A 16,180-nucleotide genomic window follows, 5' to 3' on the forward strand; every position below is an offset into this window, starting at 1 on the left:
CTCAGACAGTCACCATCAGCTACAAGCAGACACACATATCTCAGACAGTCACCATCAGCAACAAGCAGACACACATATCTCAGACAGTCACCATCAGCAACAAGCAGACAAACATATCTCAGACAGTCACCATCAGCTACAAGCAGGCAAACATATCTCAGACAGTCACCATCAGCTACAAGCAGGCAAACATAAATCAGACAGTCACCATCAGCTACAAGCAGGCAAACATAAATCAGACAGTCACCATCAGCTACAAGCAGGCAAACATAAATCAGACAGTCACCATCAGCTACAAGCAGGCAAACATATCTCAGACAGTCACCATCAGCTACAAGCAGGCAAACATATCTCAGACAGTCACCATCAGCTACAAGCAGGCAAACATATCTCAGACAGTCACCATCAGCTACAAGCAGGCAAACATATCTCAGACAGTCACCATCAGCAACAGACAGACAAACATATCTCAGACAGTCACCATCAGCTACAAGCAGGCAAACATAAATCAGACAGTCACCATCAGCTACAAGCAGACAAACATATCTCAGGCAGTCACCATCAGCTACAAGCAGGCAAACATATCTCAGACAGTCACCATCAGCTACAAGCAGGCAAACATATCTCAGACAGTCACCATCAGCTACAAGCAGGCAAACATATCTCAGACAGTCACCATCAGCTACAAGCAGGCAAACATATCTCAGACAGTCACCATCAGCTACAAGCAGGCAAACATAAATCAGACAGTCACCATCAGCAACAAGCAGACAAACATATCTCAGGCAGTCACCATCAGCTACAAGCAGGCAAACATAAATCAGACAGTCACCATCAGCAACAAGCAGACAAACATATCTCAGGCAGTCACCATCAGCAACAAGCAGACAAACATATCTCAGGCAGTCACCATCAGCAACAAGCAGACAAACATATCTCAGGCAGTCACCATCAGCTACAAGCAGACAAACATCACTCAGACAGTCACCATCAGCTACAAGCAGGCAAACATATCTCAGACAGTCACCATCAGCAACAAGCAGGCAAACATCACTCAGACAGTCACCATCAGCTACAAGCAGACACACATATCTCAGACAGTCACCATCATCAACAAGCAGACAAACATATCTCAGACAGTCACCATCAGCTACAAGCAGACACACATATCTCAGACAGTCACCATCATCAACAAGCAGACAAACATATCTCAGACAGTCACCATCAGCAACAAGCAGGCAAACATCACTCAGACAGTCACCATCATCAACAAGCAGACACACATATCTCAGACAGTCACCATCATCAACAAGCAGACAAACATATCTCAGACAGTCACCATCATCAACAAACAGACACACATATCTCAGACAGTCACCATCAGCTACAATCAGACAAACATATCTCAGACAGTCACCATCATCAACAAACAGACACACATATCTCAGACAGTTACCATCAGCTACAAGCAGACAAACATATCTCAGACAGTCACCATCAGCTACAATCAGACAAACATATCTCAGACAGTCACCATCAGCAACAAACAGACAAACATATCTCAGACAGTCACCATCAGCTACAATCAGACAAACATAACTCAGACAGTCACCATCAGCTACAATCAGACAAACATATCTCAGACAGTCACCATCAGCAACAAGCAGACAAACATATCTCAGACAGTCACCATCAGCTACAATCAGACACACATCACTCAGACAGTCACCATCAGCTACAAGCAGACAAACATATCTCAGACAGTCACCATCAGCTACAATCAGACAAACATATCTCAGACAGTCACCATCAGCTACAATCAGACAAACATATCTCAGACAGTCACCATCAGCAACAATCAGACAAACATATCTCAGACAGTCACCATCAGTAACAAGCAGACAAACATATCTCAGACAGTCACCATCAGCAACAAGCAGACAAACATATCTCAGACAGTCACCATCAGCAACAAGCAGACAAACATCACTCAGACAGTCACCATCAGTAACAAACATACAAACATCACTCAGACAGTCACCATCAGCAACAAACATACAAACATCACTCAGACAGTCACCATCAGCAACAAACATACAAACATCACTCAGACAGTCACCATCAGCAACAAACATACAAACATATCTCAGACAGTCACCATCAGCAACAAACATACAAAACATCACTCAGACAGTCACCATCATCAACAAGCAGGCAAACATCACTCAGACAGTCACCATCAGCTACAATCAGACAAACATATCTCAGACAGTCACCATCAGCAACAATCAGACAAACATATCTCAGACAGTCACCATCAGCAACAGACAGACAAACATATCTCAGACAGTCACCATCAGCAACAGACAGACAAACATATCTCAGACAGTCACCATCAGCAACAAGCAGGCAAACATCACTCAGACAGTCACCATCAGCTACAATCAGACAAACATATCTCAGACAGTCACCATCAGCAACAATCAGACAAACATATCTCAGACAGTCACCATCAGCAACAGACAGACAAACATATCTCAGACAGTCACCATCAGCAACAATCAGACAAACATATCTCAGACAGTCACCATCAGCAACAATCAGACAAACATATCTCAGACAGTCACCATCAGCAACAATCAGACAAACATATCTCAGACAGTCACCATCAGCAACAGACAGACAAACATAACTCAGACAGTCACCATCAGCAACAAGCAGGCAAACATCACTCAGACAGTCACCATCAGCTACAATCAGACAAACATATCTCAGACAGTCACCATCAGCAACAATCAGACAAACATATCTCAGACAGTCACCATCAGCAACAGACAGACAAACATATCTCAGACAGTCACCATCAGCAACAGACAGACAAACATATCTCAGACAGTCACCATCAGCAACAAGCAGGCAAACATCACTCAGACAGTCACCATCAGCTACAATCAGACAAACATATCTCAGACAGTCACCATCAGCAACAATCAGACAAACATATCTCAGACAGTCACCATCAGCAACAGACAGACAAACATATCTCAGACAGTCACCATCAGCAACAATCAGACAAACATATCTCAGACAGTCACCATCAGCAACAATCAGACAAACATATCTCAGACAGTCACCATCAGCAACAATCAGACAAACATATCTCAGACAGTCACCATCAGCAACAGACAGACAAACATAACTCAGACAGTCACCATCAGCAACAAGCAGGCAAACATCACTCAGACAGTCACCATCAGCAACAATCAGACAAACATATCTCAGACAGTCACCATCAGCAACAATCAGACAAACATATCTCAGACAGTCACCATCAGCAACAGACAGACAAACATATCTCAGACAGTCACCATCAGTAACAAGCAGACAAACATAACTCAGACAGTCACCATCAGCTACAATCAGACAAACATATCTCAGACAGTCACCATCAGTAACAAGCAGACAAACATCACTCAGACAGTCACCATCAGCTACAAACAGACAAACATCACTCAGACAGTCACCATCAGCAACAAGCAGACACACATCACTCAGACAGTCACCATCAGCTACAAACAGACAAACATCACTCAGACAGTCACCATCATCAACAATCAGACAAACATATCTCAAACAGTCACCATCAGCTACAATCAGACAAACATATCTCAGACAGTCACCATCAGCAACAATCAGACAAACATATCTCAGACAGTCACCATCAGCTACAAACAGACAAACATCACTCAGACAGTCACCATCAGTAACAATCAGACAAACATATCTCAAACAGTCACCATCAGCTACAATCAGACAAACATATCTCAGACAGTCACCATCAGCTACAAACAGACAAACATCACTCAGACAGTCACCATCAGCTACAATCAGACAAACATATCTCAGACAGTCACCATCATCAACAAACAGACAAACATCACTCAGACAGTCACCATCAGCTACAATCAGACAAACATATCTCAGACAGTCACCATCATCAACAAACAGACAAACATCACTCAGACAGTCACCATCAGCTAGAAGCGACTCTTATAGCGAATATTATAGAGGGGGGACCAGGACTTACGTGGCCTCAGGGTCGTAGTCCGACCAAACTCTCTTGAACTCATCCAGGTGGTGAGTCCCCAGCACAGTCCAGTCTCTTGTCAGGTACTCAAAGTTGTCCATGATGACAGCAATGAACAAGTTGATGATCTTGGGAGAGAGGCAGGCAGAATATACAGGATCTTTCACAACTGTTTGTGAGCAATACATTGCGAGCAATACATTGCTCACAATCTTTGAGGCAAATAGTTCAAAAAATGACTAAAAATAGTCTGAATACATTACTGTATCAGTTGACTGGATTACATTGCCGATTCCAATATTAAGCAGTAATCTGTAACTACATTTTTCTGCATTTCCCTATCCCTACCCTTTTCACCACAGATCTGCTTCAAAACAGCTAAAAACTCTATCAACTCCTGCATACATCTGTTCCCCTTTTTTGCTCACATCCTTCTCAGCTTCTATACTACTGGTTCCAGGATAAAGTAACCTCTATTTAACTTATTAACTGTTAGTGAATTCTCTCTCCGAATACTTTGCTCTCTCCTGGCATCTGATATTGATCCCATTGGACTTCATACTCTGTAAAACACGACTTGATTCATTTATACCTTGATTTAATTTTGAGGCAGCTTCAACAGAAATCACAGGAAGCAAAGTATTTGACTATTACTACAAATAATCTATTGAATTGACCGATAAATAAAGAAATAAAATGGAAGGAATCCATTGTCCTCCTAGGCCTCTCTCATAGGGCCATATGATTTCCGCAAAACGGAAAAAACGGACGGAATCATGGAATTTGGTAATAAAAATGGAATGAACTGTAAAACATGGAATATTGCAGAATTTTCCATAATTTAGATGAAATTGATCAAAGTAGGCCTAATTATCAAAATAAGAATTAGATCTAATGATCGTAGTAACCTCAATGATTTCATAATTGTATAATAGGCCGAGATAAATTATTCCGTTTTCGATTGGGGTGTTTTGAGAGTGGGGTCGGCCTTGTGTGGGACCCTTACCTCACCTCACAACTTAGTTTCAGCAACTCAGCTGTCTAAGGGAGCCAGGTCATCAAAAAAAGAAAAAACATTGCTCCTAACCCCTAAATTAAAATTAAAATGGAAAAAACTGAATTTGTGAAAAAATAAAACGGAATTTGGAAAAAATAAAACTGATTTCATATGGCTCTACTCTCTCACCAGGTAAGCACACAGCATGAAGAAGCTGATGAAGTAGATGTAGGCTAGGTTGCTGCCGCAGGTGTACTCCTCCCCGGGCTCCACGTCGGACTCGGGGTCGCAGCGCCGACCCGGCAGCGCCCCCAGCATGATCTCCTGCCACTGCTCTCCTGTGGCACACCTAGAGAGAGAGAGAGAGAGAGAGAGAGAGAGAGAGAGAGAGAAAGAGAGAGAGAGAGAGAGAGAGAGAGAGAGAGAGAGTTATTCAGTTATGAGAGAAAAGAGCCACGCAGTAGGAAAACTGGTGGTGATGTTTTAAGCTTCACTTTCTTTCTATTTATGCTTGGAGTGACGCACCTGAAGAGTATCAGAACTGCCATGAAGAAGGTCTGGAAGTTGCAGTTCCTGTTGATATCTGTGTTTTCATCGATGGCTATCTTCCCAAATGTCTGCAAGGTGAACAGCAAACTGTGAGAAGAACGTGGCAACTACAGGATCAGTGTGACTGATACCAAGTTGCAGTTTGTGTCGTCAAGACTGACTTGTCTTGCGTATATTATGACACTGTTCATTCCTCTATCACTTTATTGATCACTGTCAATGTCTCTGTACATGTCACTGTGAAACTCGTCATGGATTTATTGTATCTGGTGAAACGATGATGAATCTCCGTCTGATTAGATCTGATCAAATGATACTGGATCTCTTTGAGAAGAGAGACTCACCTGCATGCCGATCACAGCGTAGATGAAGAAGATCATGGCGATGAGCAGACCGACATAAGGTAAAGCCTAGGCGGATAAAAAACAAGAGCACAGTTACCATAATGTAGTTTATGTCAGTGGTTCTCAAATGGGGGTCCGGGGACCCCCAGGGGTGGGTCCATGGCACTTTGCCAGGGGGGCAGCGAAAAGTTTTCAGGAAAATAAAAATATAAACGTTTTTTTTTTGGTTTTGCAAAAGCTTCATAGTTCAACGAAAATATTGTATGCTTTAAATCTAAAATGGCTCATGGATTACATTCTAATCTAAGAAACCTATCAATTTAAAAGTCAAGCACGTTACCATGGAAACAATTAAGCTTAGCCCAAAATCACAAATCAGAATGAGGGGGTCCCCGGTATATTTTCTATCTTGTAAGGGGTCCTTGGCTGAAAAACATTTGAGAACCTCTGGTTCATGTGAGCCATGACCCCATAGTCAACCCTTTATGTCATTGAGTCTGAATTGCACTGACCTGGAGGGACTTGATGAAGGTCCAGAGCAGAGTTCGGATGCCCTCCCCTTTGCTGAGCAGTTTGACCAATCGCAAGACTCGGAACAACCGGAAGAAGGTGATGGACACTTTTCCACTTTCCCCTTTCCCTCCACCCTGCAGAGAAACACAGATCAACAGAAGGCCTGTGAGGAGGAGTGTGACGGCATCAGAGTGAACTGAACTGAGGAAGTCAGTGTAACTGTGAGGTAGAGACTGTGAGATCTTCATTAAAGAAATCCTAACGCTAACAAGTGAGCCAGATCATTGCCAGTGTTGTCTCACCTCATGGCCGCCTCCTCCCTGGATCGATGTCGCATGGATTCCACAACAGACAGATGAGAGACATTAAAAACAACACATGAACAAACACATCTGTCAAAAACACCCCAATGATTGACAAATTAATTCATAACATTACACAGTTTATGTAGCAGTGAGGATGGGGAAATGTTTAAGTCTGGGACCTGGACTCACTTCTCATCCGATTCCCAGTGTCAGTTCTAGTTCATCTTATGCTTTAGAATTGGATAGTATTTACATCAATTTAACACGTGTACTTATTGTAGCAGAATTCACTATATTTGTTTGTTTGGCCGCAAAAAAACAAGGCCAGGTAATGAATTTTATTCTAATAATTTCACATTTTTCCAATTTCACAGCAGTATATAATGCATGTAGGAAACACTGCTACATAAAAGGGTTTGAAATGTGTCTGGACTAAAACATGCTGTGATTCTACAGGAATTTTCGATTTAAACCAAAATGTAGAAAAACTCACGCTAAACTCGGAAACGGCGATATCCAACACGCTCCCCACGACGATCAAAGCGTCAAACGAATTCCATGGATCGATGAAATAGTGCTACACGGGCAGACATAAACAAAGTATCACAGTCAATGGGAAATACAGTATGTCAAAGGACAGTGGTGACAGATGCAGTGAACATGGTTTGTAGTCCAACACCTTCTTCTTAAACGTCAAATTCAAGGACATTACATTTCAAAGGACTTTCCAGGCCCAATTCCCTCAAATTCAAGGACCCAACACAGCAAAGGTTGAGACACAGACCAAGGTTAATTACTGTTACAACACTGAAACCTCACATGCGCCCGGAGAGCCAGTAACTTGATGATCATCTCAACCGTAAAAACCGCGGTGAAGATCAGGTTGAGGATGTCCATGACGGAAGTGAATTGTTTCGACTGCTCAAAATGCTGAGGGAGAAATAAACAACACAGAACCCTCAGATCACAACATTGTCATCTGTGATATTTCTTACATATTGCTTCGGAAAATCGAGCGGAAAAACACACCTGAACGGCCAGAGTGAAGGTGTTGCCCAGAATGAGCACAAACATGATGTACTCAAACTGGCTGGAGTTGATGATCTTCCAGAATTTGAGCTGCGATGGGTTTTTGGGAATGTAAATCTTTATAGGCCGAGCTTTCAGTGTGTAGTACACACATTGTCGCTGGGTAGAGTAAAGAGAAGAGAGGAGAGAGACATTTAGAGCAGCTTTAAAGGGACAGCTCACCCTAAAATCCAAAATACATATTTTTCCTCTCACCTGTAGTGCTATTTATCCATCTATATCGTTTTGGGATAGTTGCCTGAATTTTGGAGATATCGGCCGCAGAGATGTCTGCCTTTTCTAGAAATACAATGGAACTGGATGGCACTCGGCTTGTGGTGCTCAAAGCGCCAAAATTTTTTTGTTTTTTTAACTCTACAGCAATGTCTCTTTCCAGAAATCATGACCCGGTTACTCAATATAATGCACAGACTTTGTTGTGAGCAATTTCATGTAGGAACTATTTTCTTTTGCAGTCTCATGTAGGAACTAGCTAGCAGTTAGCGGGTGTTAGTTCGGTCAAAAGAAAATAGTTCCTCCATGAAACTGCTCATAACAAGGTCTGTGGATTATCTTGAGTAACGGGGTCATGATTTCTGGAAAGAGACATTGCTGTTGAGTTTTTCAAATGTATTTCTTTGGCACTTTGAGCACCACAAGCCGAGTGCCATCCAGTTCCATTGTATTGGAGAGAAGGCAGAAACTCTGCCGCCGATATCTCCAAAACTCAGGCAACTAACACAAAACGATATAGATGGATAAATAGCACTACAGAGGTGAGAGGGAATATATGTATTTTGGATTTTAGGTTGAGCTGTCCCTTTAAGAAAACAAACAACGTTTCATTTGAACATGTTTCTGAAAGATGTCGAGGCTTTGGAGAAGCACTAACTTGATTTTTGTTCAGTTCACAGTTTTTGAATTCGGCCTCTCCTTGCTCCCGAAATGTGATGATGACAAAACCCACAAAGATGTTCATCATAAAGAAGGCGATGATGATGATGTAGATGATGAAGAAGATGGAGATTTCTACACGGTAGTTGTAAATGGGGCCCCGGTTGATGGCGTTGGCATCTATGGCGCGGTAAAGCAGCCTTAAGAAGAAGAGAAACACAACGACCGTAAGGACACGTTTCCTGCACAAACCAATAGTCCCTATCTGCAGAGCCGGAGAGCCCAGCCAGCAACTCATCTAGCTACCACAGACTTACCAACCACAGTGATACCGACCTAAGTATTCAGCGCCGCCTAGCGAGTTCGATGACAAAATGCTACTTTTTGTCCACGTATTGCAGGGGTGGGAGGTTTTAGAGGGGTGGGAGAGGTTAGGGTTAGCGTTAGGGTTAGGTGTGGGTGGTGGGAGAGGTTAGGGTCTGGGTTAGGGTTAGGTGTGGGGGGTGGGAGAGGTTAGGTTTAGGGTTAGGGTCTGGGGTCGGAGACCCCCTAACGTTATTCTCCCACTGTTAACTGTTAACAGTTTGCTACATTTCCGTAGGGTTAAGCTAATTTATGGATGTTTGCAGTGGTTACCGACTCACGCTCTGACTAGAAAACAGGATTGTTTTAAGGTTAAACAATAAAACGTGATTCACATTCAGTCCATCTTGCTTCTGCCATGTGCTGTGCGAATGAATAATCTATTTTATATACTAGTCCTTTGTCATGCAATTTGCGCGGCGGCGCTGTTGCGAACAACTAGGTTGGTAAATCTGTGGTAGCTAGATGAGTTGCTAGCTGGGTTCTCCGGCTCTGCAGAGACAAACGCACACATTCAAAGTATCCTAAGAGAAGATGTGGAGATGTAGAAGAGAGATGTAGAGTGAAGTTGAGAAGATGTTGAGATGTAGACGAGAGATGTAGAGTGAAGTTGCTACTCACAGTGGCCAGCCTTCAAATGTTGACACGGTGAAGAGAGCCAGCATGCCCTGCAGCACATTGTCGAAGTTGAAGTCGCTGTTTTGCCAGATCCTCTCTCTCACCATGGGGTGGTTCATATCTCCGTCTTTATACACCACAAAGCTTCCCCTGAAATCCAACAGAGACAATATACACATTTTTACAGGGGCGATGTTGGTAGAGTCCTGCATGATGTAGAGAGAGAGAGAGAGACGAAAACTGACTTGCACTCATCTGGAGTGTTTTTGGCTTCATCTGTACAGCTGTAAAATCTTCCCTGTAACATGAAACACAGGGACAAGTTCCATCATTAATAAAAGATATATCGATAGGTCAGAAAAAAGTACAGTCAGCATATACAATTAAATAAAAATATATTACAAATAATCTAAATTTGAAAGCCTGTCCGTGTACCTTGAAGAGCTGAACTCCAATACAGGCAAACATGAACTGAAGGAGTGACGTGACGATCAAGATGTTGCCGATGGTGCGGATTGCCACAAACACACACTGCACAACATTCTGTCAACATGAAAGCAGCAACGCCCAGTTGTTAACTTTTTAAAATTACATTGTACTATACTTTATATACACTAAATATATTGTAAATATATATTTAAAGCACAGATGAGTAAGCAAGAGAAAAACAAACAAACAAACAAACGGACACAGTGATGTTTACCTTGAGTCCCTTGGCTCTGTTGATGGCTCGAAGAGGCCTGAGCACTCGCAGCACTCGGAGAATCTTCACCACAGAGATGGCGCTTGAGCTGAGAGGAGCAAAGAATTGAGGAAAAGTTAAAGTCGAGCTGAACCCAAAAACGACTTTTCTTTTCTTTTAGTTCAAATACCTGGGTATGCAGTGCACCTATTTAATAATGTATGCAAAAAAAATCACAACAATCTAATTTCTTTAGTTTTTCACACTTTTTCACATCAAAAGTTCATCTTTCAAGATTTCATTGATAACAGTAATGTACAGTTTGCTGACATCACCTAGTACTATTAAATTTCTACCCCATTTCAACCAATCATATCACGACATGCATTTATCACAGCCAACATTTCATGATAATTTTCTCTTCCAAATGAAGTAGAAAATGGCACCTAGTGCCTGTCATCTGGCAGAATTCCTATCCCATAAACTAACTACTAACTTGGCCAATTGTTAGAAACATGAACAAAAAACAAAAACTATAATCTCTAAGAATGCAAAGAAATGTAACTGGCTCGTTAAAACGCGCATTCCAGGGATATCGTATTTACAGCAGCGATAATGGCGCGCGCATCCGAGAGGTTGGTTGTCAGGGGTCGCACTTCGGAGATTCCAGGCCGACGGGCTGCACTCTCCGCTCGGCAACACGAAGGCAGCTGGCTGCCTGCGGCTCGCTGAGCTCCACTCAGCCACTAACCTCGCGTCACCAGGCTCTTCCCGAGGGGAGCGCCACAACACACTGAATCCCACTCGATTTGGAGGCGGAACACGCCAGGGTTGGCCAAAGCCCAACCCAGTCCCCAGAATTGTCAAATAAAATCATCGACATGATACTATGACCCGCCTCTCAACCTGTCATCTTAGACAAACTATGTTTTCAGGCTGAAACGGACTCATATGCACGTGACGAACGGGTTCAGTTCGACTTGAACAAAAAACAAAACAAAACAACAAACATAATTGTGAAATAATAATAAAGCATAGGAAAAGATTGAAGGCAGAGTGGAGTGAGAAATGGAGCCAGCTTGAATCTACAGGAAGAACTTCCTTTGACTGAACACTAGAGAGTGCTACCAACAAGCCTCTGCCTTTTCATCAGAGATCAATCTGTCCATCCACAGCACACGGCTGCACGCCAGTGACTCCTACTGTGTCAGAAGAACTCGAGCTTTGTGTCGCCTCCCGTTTGGACCGTTTATTTACTCACTGGAGGAAGAAGGACATGAGCGACACGCTGACGACCAGCAGGTCGAGGAGGTTGAAGGCGTTCCGGCAGAAGGAGCCGGTGTGCAGAAACGCTCCGTAGACGGTCATCTAGACGTGAGACAGGGGGAGACATCGAGTTAGAAAAAGGCCGCGTTGAGCAAACTTGTCGATAAAATGCGACATTCACACTCGCGGTCATATGCCGTTGCGAGTTATGAATGGATTTTTCACAGGCGCTCTTATCAGTTTCGTGAACATGAATATAATTACCTTGAGTACGATCTCCACTGTGAACACTGATGTGAATACATAATCAGCATAGCCGAGCACCTGAGGATAACAGAACTCAGATGACCTTTGGATTCAGTGCATTATGAAGGTATGAGCGGGGGGTTCTTAAACGTCAATAAAGTCATATCTGGGAGCTACATTCTGTGGTGTCGGGACTCTATTCTGTTCTAATACGATTCTAGTTTTCTATTGATTGAGGTATGAGCAGGCGGTCGTATTCTACGGATAGGCAAGCGTGAACAGACTGAAGGGGACGACTGGGTACGACGGCCTATGCGGAAGAGGAAAAAGGCAGATGTGGGCGGCGCTTACGATGTTCCTGAACGAGTGGGATTTGATTGGGTCCTCAGCAGCCAAGGAAATACTGCTGAGGATGATGAAGACGAGGATGATGTTGGTGAAGTAGGGGTGGTGGATGAAGGCGTGGCAGGCCACTCGCAAACTGCGCACGGCGAGGAAATCACACAGGACAAGGGAATTATTTTCAACATGCAGAAATGTCTGAATCTAATGCTCCGTGGCCCCTTTTTTGGTCAAGCAACGGAGGGAATTATGGAATAAAGTTATAGAATAGGTTTAGCGGGAGAAAAGTCAAACCATACACTATACGTGTATAGTGTATGGTTTTGACTTTGTGGCACATACAATCTCCAATTACCAGTTTTTCTTTCCAAGGATGAAGAAGGAGCTTCCATCAGGAATCGGGACAATCTTCTCCTTGGGCCCAGAGAACTCAGGCTTCAGCGGAGCAACTCCTGCAGTAGTAGAATAGGTTAAGCATAAGAGAAAAGATATGAGAGACATCAGTGTGTGTTCTGGTGTTTCTCCTGCAGGGTGCGCTGTCCGCCAGACTCACCCTCCAGCCCCTCGATGGCCCTCAGCTCCTCGTTATCGTAATCATCCTCCTCGTTCTACACACAGACAGGACAGAGGGGACAACAAGGAACAAGATCAGCTGTTGTCTTTTTTGGCACGCTGCCGTTTGTAAACATCCAATAGAGAGGCAAAGTGGAACGTCACTTCCTGCTTCAGCACTGTTACCAGAGATTTTCATCCGCCATTTATTTTCCCATAGAGATTTCGTAAAACGCTTATAAAAATAGTTTTACTTCGTCAAGCCAAACGGTTCGGCTACATTTAGAACCTGGAGAGACCATAGAACATTTCACTCGGACCAAAACCTCAAAAAACTACATAAAAAAAACAATTTCTTTAAATCCGCAATTCTTTTACGTTTTGGTCCGAGTAAAATGTTATGCGGCCTCTCCTTTTTCTAAATCCATCTGAACCGTTTGGTTTGACCAAGTCAAACTATTTTTATAAGCATTTTACGAAATCTCTATGGGAAAATAAATGGCGGATGAAAATCTCTGGTACAGTGCTGAAGCAGGAAGTGACGTTCCACTTTGGCTCTTTTCGATGCACGAAGAAACAAACAAATAAACATCCTCTCTACCCCTGCGTCTTCATCCTCTTTCTCGTCATCCTCATCCCACTCCTCCTCCTCTTCCTTTTTCTCCCTGCAAACACAAATGTCAGACATGAACTAACGAAGCAAATAAAACCACACGGATCGGATCAATGTAAAAACATTAGCAAATCAAAGGATGAGTCACTTCTGAAATTCCCCTTTCCTGATCTTAAACTTACTCCACTTTTTTCTTTGAGCCGCCTCCCGCCAAGTTGTCCACGGCGATAGCCAAGAAGACGTTGAGCAGGATGTCTGATGTCAAAATAAAGGAGTGAACTTTGCTCCGTGTGGGATAGAAGGCTTAGCATTAATGTACAGATCCTAAAGTAAGAACGACAGCTTAGGAAGTGCATCGGTGCCGTGTCGACCCGTCGCTAAGTAGAAAGGATACAGTTACCGACGACAAAAAGGATGACAAAGTAAATGCAGACCACCATGTTGGGGAAGATCGGCCCTCCATAGGCCATAATGCCGTCATACATGACAGCGTTCCAGTCCTCTCCGGTGAGGATCTGCAGACAGACAGACAAGCAGACACAGACAGACAGACACACAGACACACAGACAAGCAGACAGACACACAGACAGACACAGACAGAGACAGAGACAGACAGACAGACAGACAGACAGACACACACACACAGAGAGACAGACAGAGACAGACAGACAGACAGACAGACAGACACAGACAGACAGACAGACAGGCAGGCAGACAGACAGACAGACAGACAGACATACAGACATACAGACAGACAGGGTGAATTGCGGCCATCAGTAACATAACAATAATGAATCATAATTGAGAGAGGGAGCACAGTAGCATTGTGAGTTTGAGGTGCAAATGACCTGGAAGCAGGTGAGCAGAGCCTGGGGGAAGGAGTCAAACGTGCTCCTCTTCATCTGAGTCTCATCAAAGTTGAATTTGCCTCCGAACAACTGCATGCCCAGCAGGGCGAAGATGATGAGGAAGAGGAAGAGCAGCAGCAGCAGGGAGAGGATAGCTTTCATGGAGTTGAGCAGTGAGTTGACCAGGTCAGACAAGGCCGCCCAGTGCCTGGAAAGTACAATCAGTGGTCGATTTCAATCAAACGTATCTGCACACGGTCAAAATTGATGAAATGAGTGCAACAAGGGAATGATTGAATGAGGGAACTTTGAATGGATCTATTCTCTCCTCATGCAGTCGGGTGACATGAGAGGCGCCACATTAATATCATAAAAGCTGCAAATGTGTGACTTAACAAAATGTCCTCCCTAAACTCTGATGTCAAATACCGAGTCATCTTGAAGACTCTGAGCAGTCGGATGCAGCGCAGCACCGAGATGCCGATGGGCGGGATGAGCTTCAGCTCGACGAGCAGCGTCTCCAGGATGCCGCCGCACACCACGAAGCAGTCGAAGCGGTTGAACAACTGCAGGAAGTAGATCTGCAGGCCGAAGGCGTACATCTTCATCGACATCTCCAGAGTGAACAGCAGCAGCAGGATCTTATTGGCTCGCTCTGAGGCACAAACAGAGAGGTGGGTTGGGTATCAGACCAAAAAAAACGCAAAGGGCTAACATGAAGGTAAGAGTGCATCCTGACCATAGACATAAATAATATGGACGTAGCTATCCCATTAAATTTCGTTTTCCTGGCAGAGTTCAAACGGTGGGTGTCACCATCTTGATTTTTCGTCAGCAGAGTGGGAGGAGGGAATGGGTTGAGTCCTTCCGCACCTCACGTGAGATGGGTGTTTCCCAGAGCCGCAGCTCCGCCTGCTATTGGTCCGTGATCGGCAAAGCTGCGTGATCACTGGACAGACCATCTGTCAATCACCCCCTTTTTCTATCATCTATTTTACTCCAAACGGGCGAGTTATATAAAAATGTACCCCACCCTACAGTTGTTATGAAGAGGTGAAATTAGCTATATAGACCAAAACCGTGTCTCGCCCCTAACCGGAAAGATGTTTACTCATGTTACAAAGTCGGGCATTTTAACATGGGGGGGAGGGGGGATGCCTACTGCCCCCGACACCTAGTGGCCATTCCTGACCTTGCATTTCTGTGAGCCACTTGGGCTGCCCGTAATGCTCCGAAGCGCTGGCCATCGTGTTGAGGAACACCAGCAGAAGCACCAGCCAGTAGAAGTTGGTGGTCTTGGCTGCCACGCGGCAATTCTTCCTCATGGTATGATTCAGCTGGCACAACTGGTCACTATGGAAGGAGAAGCGGTATCATGAATGACAAAGGAGCAGCTGAGAAGAGTGAACAGCTTAGTCTTTAGTGAAGGTTCATGCGCTCCATCTTAGATCAATGTTAACGGTTGAAAAGATCTTACCAGAAACTGTTGGCCATCATCTTCGCCCTGAGGAAACGAGAGAAAACGAGAGAAATGACATTTCCTTCGTGTCACCGATGTGTCGTGTGATCGTGACATCGTGTCGGTGTGTCGCTGTCGCCTTACATGAGCGAACCGCAGAAGCCGGTGTCGTCGTCGAGATACGCGATGTCGTCGTCAGAGTCGGACTCTGTGGAACACATGAGCCCGAGCTGTTAGAGTGAATCAAACTACTCAACAGTTCAACAGGTAATGAACGGACCCTCATACCTGGACCGCCGTCCTCCGTTGTTTTGTACCAGCCGTACTTCTTCATCATCTTTTTCTTGGCAATCGCAGCACCTGTGGACAGACACAGAAGTGGATTACATAGAGACACTGCATGAATAGGCCACGCCCATCATGGGGGGAAAGG

The 16,180-nt window shown here is 44.1% G+C and overlaps 1 protein-coding gene across 1 annotated transcript in view; it reads right to left on the reverse strand.

Moving 5' to 3' along the window:
- The window catches only part of cacna1fa (calcium channel, voltage-dependent, L type, alpha 1F subunit a), a gene marked incomplete at both ends in the record, with an annotated part of 35,405 nt that overhangs the window by 11,842 nt on the left and 7,383 nt on the right, over nucleotides 1-16,180 (reverse strand). Inside the window, 28 exons of the mRNA XM_083639278.1 lie at nucleotides 4,088-4,215; nucleotides 5,274-5,433; nucleotides 5,610-5,701; nucleotides 5,978-6,043; nucleotides 6,490-6,624; nucleotides 6,793-6,810; nucleotides 7,289-7,372; nucleotides 7,615-7,725; nucleotides 7,825-7,983; nucleotides 8,756-8,957; nucleotides 9,742-9,888; nucleotides 9,984-10,036; nucleotides 10,174-10,281; nucleotides 10,442-10,529; nucleotides 11,682-11,788; nucleotides 11,951-12,010; nucleotides 12,284-12,413; nucleotides 12,630-12,726; nucleotides 12,828-12,882; nucleotides 13,428-13,491; nucleotides 13,622-13,694; nucleotides 13,834-13,954; nucleotides 14,289-14,496; nucleotides 14,718-14,943; nucleotides 15,481-15,641; nucleotides 15,766-15,792; nucleotides 15,892-15,955; nucleotides 16,036-16,107. Coding sequence (XP_083495404.1) covers nucleotides 4,088-4,215; nucleotides 5,274-5,433; nucleotides 5,610-5,701; nucleotides 5,978-6,043; nucleotides 6,490-6,624; nucleotides 6,793-6,810; nucleotides 7,289-7,372; nucleotides 7,615-7,725; nucleotides 7,825-7,983; nucleotides 8,756-8,957; nucleotides 9,742-9,888; nucleotides 9,984-10,036; nucleotides 10,174-10,281; nucleotides 10,442-10,529; nucleotides 11,682-11,788; nucleotides 11,951-12,010; nucleotides 12,284-12,413; nucleotides 12,630-12,726; nucleotides 12,828-12,882; nucleotides 13,428-13,491; nucleotides 13,622-13,694; nucleotides 13,834-13,954; nucleotides 14,289-14,496; nucleotides 14,718-14,943; nucleotides 15,481-15,641; nucleotides 15,766-15,792; nucleotides 15,892-15,955; nucleotides 16,036-16,107 — 3,016 coding nt within the window. The remainder of the gene's footprint in view (nucleotides 1-4,087; nucleotides 4,216-5,273; nucleotides 5,434-5,609; nucleotides 5,702-5,977; nucleotides 6,044-6,489; nucleotides 6,625-6,792; nucleotides 6,811-7,288; nucleotides 7,373-7,614; nucleotides 7,726-7,824; nucleotides 7,984-8,755; nucleotides 8,958-9,741; nucleotides 9,889-9,983; nucleotides 10,037-10,173; nucleotides 10,282-10,441; nucleotides 10,530-11,681; nucleotides 11,789-11,950; nucleotides 12,011-12,283; nucleotides 12,414-12,629; nucleotides 12,727-12,827; nucleotides 12,883-13,427; nucleotides 13,492-13,621; nucleotides 13,695-13,833; nucleotides 13,955-14,288; nucleotides 14,497-14,717; nucleotides 14,944-15,480; nucleotides 15,642-15,765; nucleotides 15,793-15,891; nucleotides 15,956-16,035; nucleotides 16,108-16,180) is intronic.

This window comes from Poromitra crassiceps, assembly GCF_964638095.1.
Source record: "Poromitra crassiceps genome assembly, chromosome: 6".
NCBI classification, from domain to species: domain Eukaryota; kingdom Metazoa; phylum Chordata; class Actinopteri; order Beryciformes; family Melamphaidae; genus Poromitra; species Poromitra crassiceps.